Source organism: Sciurus carolinensis, chromosome 9 (genome assembly GCF_902686445.1).
Source record: "Sciurus carolinensis chromosome 9, mSciCar1.2, whole genome shotgun sequence".
NCBI lineage: Eukaryota > Metazoa > Chordata > Mammalia > Rodentia > Sciuridae > Sciurus > Sciurus carolinensis.
In genome coordinates, this window is record NC_062221.1 from 67,452,081 (window position 1) to 67,464,354 (window position 12,274).

The 12,274-nt window shown below is 42.0% G+C and overlaps 1 protein-coding gene across 1 annotated transcript in view; it reads right to left on the minus strand.

Moving 5' to 3' along the window:
- Window positions 1-964: 964 nt before the first annotated feature.
- Rubcn (rubicon autophagy regulator) overlaps window positions 965-12,274 on the minus strand; it is a 70,906-nt gene continuing 59,596 nt past the window's right edge. Inside the window, 9 exon segments of the mRNA XM_047563760.1 lie at window positions 965-3,655; window positions 3,891-3,984; window positions 4,923-5,076; window positions 5,591-5,652; window positions 6,275-6,513; window positions 8,032-8,096; window positions 9,152-9,297; window positions 9,879-10,011; window positions 10,784-10,844. Of these exon segments, the coding sequence (XP_047419716.1) occupies window positions 3,477-3,655; window positions 3,891-3,984; window positions 4,923-5,076; window positions 5,591-5,652; window positions 6,275-6,513; window positions 8,032-8,096; window positions 9,152-9,297; window positions 9,879-10,011; window positions 10,784-10,844 (1,133 nt within the window). The 3' untranslated portion in view covers window positions 965-3,476.

A 12,274-nucleotide genomic window follows, 5' to 3' on the forward strand; every position in this document is an offset into this window, starting at 1 on the left:
CAATGCTTAAACCTCATTGGGACTTGGGTGAAGTATCACTTTCTTAGGAGCCTTACCTGTCACCAGTCTAAATTAGGTCCCCTTGAAATTATTTTTTAAAAACAGAATCTCTGATCGGGCATGGTGGTGCATGCCTGTAATCCCAGTGGCTTGGCAGACTAAGGCAGGAGGATCGTGAGTTCAAAGTCAGCCTCAGCAACTTAGCAAGGTCCTAAGCAACTGAGCAAGACTTTGTCTCTAGATAAAATATACAAAAGGAATGGAGATGCGGCTCGGTGGAAAAGTGCTCCGGTTCAATCCCTGGTACCAAAAAATAAAAACAAAAACAAAAACCAGAATCTCTTCTCCTTTGTAGCTCTTTGTAGAGCTTATATTTTTGTCCCTTTAGTATCTGTGTGGGATTGGTTCTAGGCCTCCCTCCCCCACCAGGGATACCCAAATCCATGGATGCTCAAATAACCTTATATAAAATGGTACAGAATTTGGTATAGTACACACATCCTTCTGAGTATTTTAAATTCTCTCTAAATCACTTAAAATACCTAACACAATGTAAATGTGTAAATAGTGTGTTTTAAATTTTGTATTATTTTTTTATTATACTCTCTTTCCAAATATTTTTGATTCACAGTTGGTTGAATCTGTGGACACATAGAAGGCCAGTTATACATACAAGACTTTAAGTTTCTTAAGGGTGAGAACTATCTCCATTTAACTATCTGTGATAGTCCCCAAGACTAGCACAGAAACTGACACATAGTAGGTGCCCAAATGGATGATGAATGTATGGTTAGAAAGAAATTGGAATGACCTGAGATAAATGAGATTTGAAAAGAGAACCTGAATTTGTGTGGTAGGGGTGGAAAAGGAGCAAGACATATTTATTAGGGAGGAAAAAAAACAGCAAGACACTCAACACTTTTTTCTAATAGTCAAGAAAGGCAAACAAAAGGCAGAATTTCATTTCCTTAGTTTATTAAAGATGACAATGAACTGTTAGGCTGTGTGACAACTACAGCAAGTAGAAAGCAATCCAGTTCAAAACATGAGTTGAACACTCTCAGAACATCTCTACTTAGGTTCTTGCTCCTTTTAATTTAACAAAAGCTCTAAAACTTTGGCAAAGAAAGTTAATAACAGCCTCATTTAAGTGGGCAACGTTTGCCTTCCACTCTTCGGCACTCTTTTGAATCTTGTCCCCACCTTGTAAATAAACTTTTTCCCCCTTTATGTACAGAAAAGAATACTTCTTCCCTCCCACTTCATTTAGAAGGAACTCTCTTCAGTGCATTCAGAAGTTTCTCCCCACAACAGCAGGAGCTTCTCACATAACTGTTAAGTTGCAAAGTGCTTTCAAAACATCCTGTCCTCTGCCCTCTCTCAGATAAATAAATGGGTATTTGGACAGTTATGACAGCATAGTGTCAAAGTCACCAAAACATGCAATGTAAATGGATGAAAAAACAGTGAAAACTCAGGAGCATGTCAGATTGTTGGGTTCAGCTTTGATCCTATGTTGATACGAAAAAAGCAGGACAATAAAGAGAGTATATCTCTTCTCCAGTGTAGTGACTTGGAGCAAGGAGGTGGATTTGAAATTCAAACCAAAACTGGAAGTAAAGTTCCTCATATTTAACAAATTTCCAAGTCTAAATCTGGGGCCTAATCCTTAGTAAGACTTCAGTTTTGTGGGATCATTCCCAAAGTTCCTGGAAGTTCTAGTCAGGCCTTCAAAGCTGGGTTTGACCGTGGCTTTCAGAGCTTCACCATGAACTGGAAGAAGAACATCAGGATCTTTCAACCTGATGTAGCCCTCCAAACCCAAGTTTGAGGCAGAGGAATCAACACTGTGGGCCCTCTTATTCTAGCAGAGCCTCAGCTTTGGCTATTACCTTAATGCCCCTTTCACTCTCTGTGAAACCCCCTTGTACCTCCAGCTCAGGCGCTTATCAGCTTCCACCAACCATGTGCAACTTTCTGTTCAGTTTCCTGGGGCAGCACCCAAGCCACTCATTTTCCACTAATAACCAACTATGGGAAGACAGGTATACAGGAAGAAGTAGGTCCCAGAACAAAAATGCCATGAACTTTAGTTCACAGAGTTGCTAGTCCTCAGAAAAGCAACCCTGACCAGTGTTTTATATAGAGGTTAGGAGCTATAGCAACTTTTGGCTCAAATATATACCCAGTCCTATCCAAAAACTTTTCCCATCAAAATACAGATTAAAGTGGGGAAGCGGAATATGTTAAAACTAGTGATATGAAAAGGATGAGTGAACTAATGACTATCATCAGGCTAGATTGAGTTAAGTGCATAATCCGCAGAAAGGCTCTTGTTATTCCAAGAACACAGGAACATTCACATTCACATCCACAAATTGTCAAGTTCTCTAATACTACCAATAGGGGAATGTTTAACCCCAACTCTGAGAAAAGAAAATAAGGCAAGAGATCAGTAACCACAGAGGGTCCCAGCCCTGTTGCAGGAAGGGGACAGAGAATGGAGTTTGGCTTTACTCAGAACAATAATGACCACCAAACAGGATGGAGCAATAAGGAACCCATTAATAAGATGGTGGGTGGGGTTTCTGTCCTCACCTTAGGATGGCATCAGGGACTTGCCTGAGTTTGAAAGATCATACTTGCACTCAAAAGAGTTAGGTTAACTAAGAGACCTGAACACTTAAGAGGAGGCCAACATCTCCTCTAAATGAACACATATTCCTTATGCAACATAGCCTCATTCATGCTTGTGGTAGAGGCTACAAATGAGCTTGGCCTAAGCCTCAGTTCTGTTCTTTGCTTTAGGCTCAACAGAGCAGATACAGAAATTTAGCTTGTGACATCATCCCGGAGTATTTCAAACAGAAAAATGATGGTTGCCTCCTTGAGCTCTCTGAGGATTCTCGGAAGGTAATGATTCTGTTCTTTGGACCCTAGATTGCCTAAACAAACTAGAAAGAATGTCCATTCTCTGCTGCTTCTCCAGGATATAGTCTGACCCTATTGCAGGACTGGGAGAGAGAAAACTTATCCCTCTGGTTCAGCAGCAAAGGAGAAGAGAGTTGGTTGAGAAAGGCCTGATTCAGAAGCTCCAGAACTAAAACAAATAAAAGTGGAAATGACACTTAAGATGTATCTACAACCAATCCTATCCTAGTGAAGGCGGCCTTGGATGTCAGACAAATTGGTTTTCACTGTCCATTCCCCTGACAAGAGGCACGAGAAGCTCTAGAACCCGCATGTCAGTTCTGAAGTAAACACCTGGTGCCTACAAGTTATCTGTCACAATAGACTGGACCCATCAACCTAACAAAGGTTGACAACACATGGACGTCAGACAAATCATTAAAATAAAAAAAACAATGATAATGAATTTTTAAAAAGCCCCAACTGGGGAAAGTCCTTATGACAGTGGCTCAGTTCTGCATTATGTATAATCCCAGCCCCTAGACAGAGGGCTTAATGTGCTTTCTTCATGTGGTCTCCAGGACAGTGGCTTCTAGAGCCAAGGCTTCAGTGGGTTCCTCTTCATAGTCTGACATGTAGGACTCCAGGCTCTGCTTGGCCAGCAACTCCCGCCGGGCCTGTAGCCGCTCACACCTGGGACAGCTTCCAGACTTGAAACAAGCTTTATGATAACATGCTTTACACTCTATTCAAGTTGAAAAGGTGAGAGAGAGAAAAAGAAATTTCTATTATTTTACTTGCTTCAGACTAGAAGCAAGTCATTGCTGTAGCCCCTTCTCATAACCATGGCTGGGAGCTCTGATGGTGAAATAAAGGAATTACTGAATCAAACCATACTCTTGCTAATGGAGGTGGCTCAAAGGAAAGAAATTAACTTTGTGTTCAGTCTTGTTTGCCCTACTCCTAGTACCAGCACTTACCTTCACAGGTCCGGCACTTATGGAGCTCAAAAGGAAAGATGATATCCTCCTCATTTTGACAGAACTCACAGATGAAGCCCTTGGCTTGGCAGAGCTAAGGAAGCAAGAGAAAGATAGCAAAATGAGGGAATGGCACAGGCGGGTGGACTTCAGGGAGAGGACAGGCGAAGCATAAATAAAATTGAGTGGCATGAGGAGTTCTACTTCCTACAGGGAAGAGACTGGGGCTGGATTTAGCATGACGCCAAACTAGAGCCAGGGTTACAGAGTAACAGATAAAGCTTTAAGGTGGAAACAAGGGAGGAGAGGCATAGACTTGAGACACTCCTACCAAAAAAGTGTCTCGCAATGAAGAGAAAAAGAAGAGGAAGGAATGATGCCACCAAGTTTCCCAAAATCAATATTGCAGTCTCGCTAATGATTTAATTTTGAAATAGGAACACTGCCAATTAAGATAAAATGTGAAGACAAGGATGTTTCCCAAAAATAATACCCAGTCTCAAGTCAATTTGGACTGAAGTATGTTCAATACCCCCAGTGACACAGAAGTCTCTACATATACCCCATTTTGAGCTCTCATTCTGGGACTGCCACAGGAACACAAACTGAGGAAAGTCCAAGATGGGAAGGTCTAAAAATAGAATTCCTGAATTTCTGGTATGTTGAGTATATCATGAACAATAACAATTTGCACTTGTAGAATACTTAAAGTTTACAAAATGGTGTCACATAAATTATTTCATCAATCCTCAAAAATACTAAGAGAAAAGGACAGTGCATATAATTATCTTCATTTCAGAGAAAAAAAAATTGAGGCTTACCTCAAAGAGGGAAAGATTATTTCTTTTGGTTATAGTGATAAAAATAAAAAAGCCAACACTCAGAATTCTTCTCTAGAACCACAACCCTTCTCGGTTTCTCTCAGAGTGTCTATCCCAACTTTCTGAAGTCAATCAGGAAGAACCTGGGCCCACCCATGCGTTGTGTCCCAAAGCAAGGTCTTAGCTGGATGCTAGAGTGAGACTTTCTTACCATGCATCGCTCTACATGGGCAGTCCCTGCCCGGGTGAGCTCGGCAAGGCGAGGCCCCAGTTCCCCCTTCCTGGTTGTGGTCAGGTCATTCAGGGAGTACAGGTGAAGATCCTCTGTCAGGTGACCTGGTACTGTGTCAAAGGAATCCAGAAGCCTACAGAGAAAGTGGGTGGGGGCAGGGAATGAACATTTTGTATGTCACATTATACAGAAAAATCCCTATTCAAAGGGGAGAAAGAAAAGTTAATGAAGATAGGCAACGTTCTTCCAGCCCACGTGTTCCAGGCCACCCAGCCTTCCCACACCACCAGGCATATGGATGACAGAAGTGACTTATTTATAACTTCCAGCAGAGTGGTCCATACTAGCTTGCAAAGAGTGGTGGCCACATATTTCCCACTCCAGAGAAAATACAGATACAGTTACTGCTGTGACTTCTTATTTATCATTTCCAGGCACCTCTGCAAATTCCCCTGTTCTTTTTCACATAAGAACCAACTGCGGGTTGGGGAGATAGCTCAGTTGGTAGAGTGCTTGCCTTGCAAGCACAAGGCCCTGGCTTCAATCCCCAGCACCGCAAAAAAAAAAAAAAAAGAACCAACTGCTAGGACACATCCCTGTCAGAGAAATTAACTCATTGAGAGGACTGGCCTCCACACAAGACTTACTCTTTGGCCAGTCGACATGTCTTAAACATGTTCTTCATGTGATACAGCTGGACCCGCAGCAGCTAAAGAGAAAGACATTGAGGTAAGGAGGTGTGGAGTAGAGAAAAGACTCAGTGGTTAGAAAGATCATTGCCTTTAAACCCTGGGAGTCTGAAAGCTTTAGATACAGCAGCCAGAGTCAGACTGTCGTCTATACTCTCAACAACTTGCTTCAAAGTGATCTCTAGTCAGAGACGGCCTCTCTGCTAGGTCAATCTGCCCAATCACAAACACAGCTGGCAGCAACTGAGAACTCTGGAATTCAAATTTCCCAACCTATTTTCTATTCAGTAATATTTTCAGCGGAGAGAGAAATTCTGCTTTTGCCATCAAGTGCTATCTATAGCTTCAGAGCTGCCATTGCCAGAGTTAAGGCCCTGACTAGACATGGAGTTGGGAAATAGGAAGAGATTAAGAAAATACCAGAGGGGTATGGATACAGCTCAGTGATAGAGCCCTTGCATGGCACATACAAGGCCCTAGGTTTGATCCCCAGCACTGCCAAAAAAAAAAAAAAGTACACAGAGCATGAATGATAAAATGGCTACAGCTCTGACATTATGAAAAGAAACCCTGTATGAAGAGAAAGAAGGGATGTAGGGAAAAGGGTAAGAATCTATGATGTGGCCTTTGCAAGGATCTTACTCGGACTTGATTGAGCAGCTTGACCTTTCTATAAAGAGTGCTATTGATGTCCTGCACATTGAAGAGAGGATCATTCCATATCTTAATGAGCAGGTCCTTGGAGAAATTGCTGATGTAGTACTTGCTGAAATCCCACTTGCGCAGAATCCGGCTAGGGATAACCATCTGGGCATTCTCATGACAGCATTGACAGAAGTACTTTCCCAAGTACTCACAGTACCGCAGCCGTTTGATATAATCTGGAAAATCCAGAAGCCAAAGAGCCAGATGTGACTTTCTCATCTACAAGTTGATAAGGCAGCTCTACTGATCCTTCAAAGGGCAGGAAGAGATGAATAGTTGCTTCCAGCTGCCTCTGTATAAAGTCCCCAAAGCTGGGAGAAACCCACATATTGAGGCCTATGGTCCCTACGTCCTATCCTAGAAGTCACTGAGAAAACAATCTGCCAGAGCTGATAAGACCCAACCTCCAAGAACCTAGATGAAACTACCCAATTTTCTCCAGCACACAGTCCTGATAATATACTCCCAGAGATAATTTTTCTTCTTATTAAATTAAAAACTAGTGCATTATAGTTGCACGTCGTGGTGGAATTTATTGTTACATATTTGTACATGTACACAATATAACAATATAATTTGGTCAATATCACTCTTCAGCACTTCCCTTCTTCCTCCCCTTCTTTCCTCTATTCTACTGATCTCCCTTTGATTTTCATGAGATGAAAATCATGATCGTGAAATCATGAATCACTCCCTACTTTTTCCTTTTTCCTCTCTAGCTTTCACATGTGAGAGAAAATATATAACCCTTGACCTTCTGAGTTTGACTTATTTCATTTAACATAATATTCTCAAGTTCCATCCATTTTTTTGCAAATGACATAATTTCACTTTTATTTATGGCTGAATAAAACTCCATTGTGTATATATACCACATTTTCTTTATCCATTTATCTGTCAATGGACATTTAGGCTGTTTCCATAGTTTGGCTATTGTGAATTGTGCTGTTATAAACATGGGTATGCATCATACTGTAGTATGATGATTTTAATTCTTTAGGATAAATACTGAGGAGTAGTCTAGCTGGGTCATATGATGGTTCCATTTCTAGTCTTTGAGGAGCTCCCATACTGATTTTCATAAGGACTGAACTAGTTTATGGTCCCACCAATAGTGTAAAAGTATTCTTTTTCCTCCTCTCCAGCATTTATTATTGTTTGTATTCTTGGTGATTACCATTCTATGTGTGAGATGAAATCTCAGTATATAGTTTTGATTTTCCTTTCCCCAATTACTAATGGTGTTGAACATTTTTTCATATATTTGTTGACCATTTGTGTTTCTTCTTTAGAGGATTATCTGTTTAACCCATATGTCCATTTATTAACTGAGATTTTTTTGGTGTCAAGTTTTTTGAATTCTCTATATATTCTAAATTATTAATCGTCTGTCAGAAGAGTAGTTAGCAAAGATTTTCACCCATTCTGTAGGTTCTCTCTTCACATTCTTGATTGCTTCCTTTGCTGTGCATAAGTTTTTTAATTTGCTGTCATCCCATTTATTAACTTCCAGAGATAATTCCCCTCTGATTGCAGTATTCTTTCCTAGTCCTTCCTCACCCACTTAGGCACTTCTTTCTTTTCCCCCAATTCTGCCTATTACCATCTCTTATTACCTCTGACTGACTCCCTCTCTCCAAGATGTGGGAGAGGGTAAAGCCCCTGGAGATAGTACGGCACTAGAAGAAACTCACCAGGGTCAGTCCGGATGCCACATCCTGCACAGCGGTAATTCTGCTTGGCCACAGCAATCTTCCTCCTAAGGAAAAGCAAAGGAGATTGGCAGATAGCACCTAAGGGGGAAGGATGAGGGTATAGCACAGAGGTCTTCTTAAGCATAGGAAGAGAGGAGAATTTACCCGTTCTTTTAAGAGCTGGATAAAATGAACCTATTGGGAAAATTAATTCAAACTGAGGCTAGTAGGATTTAGGTCTCAGCAATTACTGTCCCCTGTAATGAACTACATTTTCTGTATAAACATAAAGGGTAAGAAATAGTAAAGGGGAAAAGAACAATGAAAGAGAAGCATCTGGGTTTCCTAAAAAGAGAAGAAAAAGCAGCTCACAATACTACTGGGAAGAAGGCAATAGTTTGGGTATTCCAATGAAAAACAGGTCTCATTTCCAGTAGATCTGGAAGATGGAAGCTGCTTGAGGATTCTGAGGACTTTTTTAATTTTGGTATTGGGGATTGAACCTAGGGGAACTTAGCCACTGAGCCACATCCACAGCAGATTTTTATTTTTTATTTAGAGACAATGTCTCACTGAGTTGCTTAGGGCCTTGCTAAATTGTTGAAGCTAGTTTTGAATTTGTGATCCTCCTGCCTCAGTCTCCCAATGTATTACTTTTAATTCTTAAAAGAAAGAATTTAAGGACAAAAATGGATAATACACTTCCTCTGCTTTGTATTTATTTTTCCTTCTTCCTTTTTTTTTTTTTTAAAGACTGAGGTCTTAGTGTGTTGCCCAGGCTGGATTTGGGTTTTATACACACACACACATACACTTTTATCAGTTTTATGTGGTACTGAGGATCGAACCCAGGTCTTATATGTGCTAGGCAAGTGTTCTACCACTGAGCTACAATGCCAGTCCCCCAGGCTGGTTTTGAACTGTTGGACTCAGGTCATCCTCCTACCTCAGCTTCCAAGTAACCATGACTATAAGCATGTGCCATGGTGCCTGGCTCTTCCCTTGCTTTTAAATGAACAGAACTGTGTGGGAAGTATAACTAGAGACAGATAAGAAGACAGTTCTGACAATTCAAAGACAGTGTATCTTTTTCCAAAAGGTGTAGTCACTGGCTACTCACGTTGGGGCTGGATGAACATTAAAGATTATCTGAGGCCGGGGTGGGGCCCACTCCAGGTTGCCACGAACACGGATACGGAGCTTATAAATGTCTGCATGCTGCCCATCATCTGGTGAGATGGGCAGTGAGTCAGGAATGGGCAGGAGCTGTAGGAGAAAAGCACAGTGACGGTGTGAGGGAACACATACTTGACCCTTCTGGACATGACAGAAGCAGTTAATAAAAGACATTCCAGGAACACCACAGGTTAAAACACACCAGGGTGCTAGAAGAAAGCCTTGTGTTCCAATAAGCAAATAGAGACATTGTTCCAGGGTGGTGGTACCACTGCTGGTGCTGATCCTGCACTCACTTCAGGACCTTTGGTATGCCAGGATGCTTCATGACTTACAGACTCAACTTCAGAGTAAAGAACAATCTGAACAATTCACTTTTTCTAAGTGTTTCAAAGGTGGTCACAAAACAAGAGTTCTAACTCTGAGTTTAGTGATTAGTTATAGTGAGTAACACTGAAAAAGCCATTATATTCTGTTTTGACAACTGTGAGGGAAAACCTAGGTAAGCAACCATTCATTTATTCATTCATTCTATACACTTATAACAGATGGCTTCTATGAGTGAGGAAGGAAATACAGGGTCATCCCACACTAGGAACAAGTGAGAAAGGAAAGCAAGACAAGAAAGGTTCAGAGCCTCCCTGGGCAGGGAAAAATGCTAAAGAGTCTACCTTTTGAGGGGCATCGTGTTCTGGGACTAGCCACTCTAGCTCTGAGGCAGCTGGAAGCTGCATCCCCTCAAACTGCTTCAGGAGTCCCATAGCCACTGCCTCAGCAGAAGTGGAATGCAGGAAGCAGTGGGAACTGAAAAGGAGAAAATAAAGAAAACTTAGCACAGGCAAAAGACAAGGAAATGGGAGTCTTCCCTTTATGATATGAGACCAAATGTAGTAACTTCTTGGCTGAGGAAATGCCCATAGCACCCCAAGTCTGCTCAGCTTCTTTACTCATTATCTTCAGACACATGTGTACAGTGAAAAAATACTGATATTATAGTCCTAAGACTCAGGTTCAAATCCGACTTACTAGCATTATAAGTTAAGGCACTACTAGTTAAGGACTCCGTAACTGTCTTTCTGTAAACTTCAGTTTCTTAATCACAAAATTGACACTGCAAAGTCTATTACAAAATAAAGTAAGTAAAACTGCTTTGTGGACTGTAAAGGCTACTGTTCATCCCAAATGAACTAATATTTAGCATAGCTGGGTCTACAATATGGAACTTTTTCAACTTGATTTCATGACCAAAAATCACAATCAATGCGCTGGCGTGTTCTCTCTCTCGCGCGCGCTCTCTCTCTCTCTCTCCACCTGTCTAAGACTTCTGGCTATCAGAGTCAGCAGAGAGAGAAAATTCACACTGCAAGCTTTGCATCCACAAAAGTGTACCCCATTTAGGCCAAAAATCTTTACTCTTTCTTCCCTTGGCCATCACCATCAGGCAGGCCCATTACTTGAACCTTGCCTCCTCCTGAATTGGAATAGCTTTATACACACATCCATTTGCCAAGAACTGGGATTATTTCTCCCTACACCCACACCCCAATGTTATTTTTTTAAAAAAGAGAATACTCACAAGGACTGGGAAGAAATGAAGGATTTGCTGTTTGAGGCTGTGTTCTTTCTGATGTCAGCATCTAAACAGAAACCAGAGATAAGGGGAACAGGAAAGGGAAAGCAAGGGGGTAAAGAACAATCGAAACCTTGACAAAGTATTGCCAGCTTAAGCACTCAAGGTAGCATCTAGATGCTATATTCTATGCAGGATAAGGAGCAGGTGAAGCTCTAAACACAACTTATAATTTGGCTCTATTCACAATCAGGCTGAATTAGTGACATTATGCATAGAACCAAGAAGGTCAAAGTGGTTACAAACCCAGGTGGAAAGAAACTCAGATTTGGTGTAAAACAGTGAATGAGAAAAGGAGGCATCCTAAGGCACACAGGGACACGACCCCTAGCAAGCAGAAACACAGAATAATGACTCAACTATCTTTCCCGCTCTCTAAATATCAAGTGTTCTTAAATGGTAAGCTCCCAGAAGCAAGAACTCTGTCTGGTGTTATTTATTTATTTATTTTTAATGTAAGAATTAGCACTTGGATCATAAAAAGATCTGTGGAAATGAAAGTTTGCTTCTAACATCTCACCACTCTTGCCCTTACTCCTGAATGTTACAAGTTTTCTATATCCTTTAAAAAGTTTGAGGCAGGAGGACTGCAAGTTCAATTCCAGCCTCGGCAATTTAGTGATGCCACAAGCAACTAGGGAGACCCTGTCTCAAAATAAAAAATAAAAAGGGGATGTGGCTCAGTGGTTAAGAGCTGCAGGGTTCAATCCCTGGTACCAAAGAAAAAGAAAAAAGTTTTGTGGAAAGAATTCATTCCTGATTTTCTCCTCTGAACCAGGAAGCACTGTCTCACAGGGAGGATCCAAGATGGCAGACGAGAGGGAGGCTACATTCCTTGTCACTCCGTAACTCGGTTTCAAGCAGAGGATATCTGCTTGGTGAGGCAGTTTTGCTGCTTATTGGTCCCCTGCTGTTTACCCCATTTGTCTACTGCGATCACCTACAGTCAGTCAGCTTATCGACGCCGTTTTGAGTGCAGATTGCTCACTGTCAGCGCCTATCATCCGCCATCTGCCTGCCTCTTGCCTGTCCATCACCTGCCTTTCACCTATCCATCATCCACCACTAGAGGTTCACCTCCCGATCGTCCAACAGCAGTCAGCAAACTGACTGCAGACCGCCAGTGGAGCACCAGCTGCCTGCTGTTGCCTGGAAGTTCACTGTCACAGTACTTGCAGGTTTGATTACACGTGGCTGCCACCATTTAGAGACAACAGCTAGGCCCTGTTGGACCCCTGGCTGGACTGACTGAGCCCCGTCTCCAGGATCCCTCAGCCAGACCAATCACTCCCTGCCTCCAGGGCCCTCACATAGACTGACTGCTCCCCGCCACCAGGACCCCCAGACTGATTGACTGCGCCCTATCACCAGGACCCCCAGACCATCCCGCAACCAGATTGACACACCCCACCTCCAGGACCCCTGCCTGATCAACCG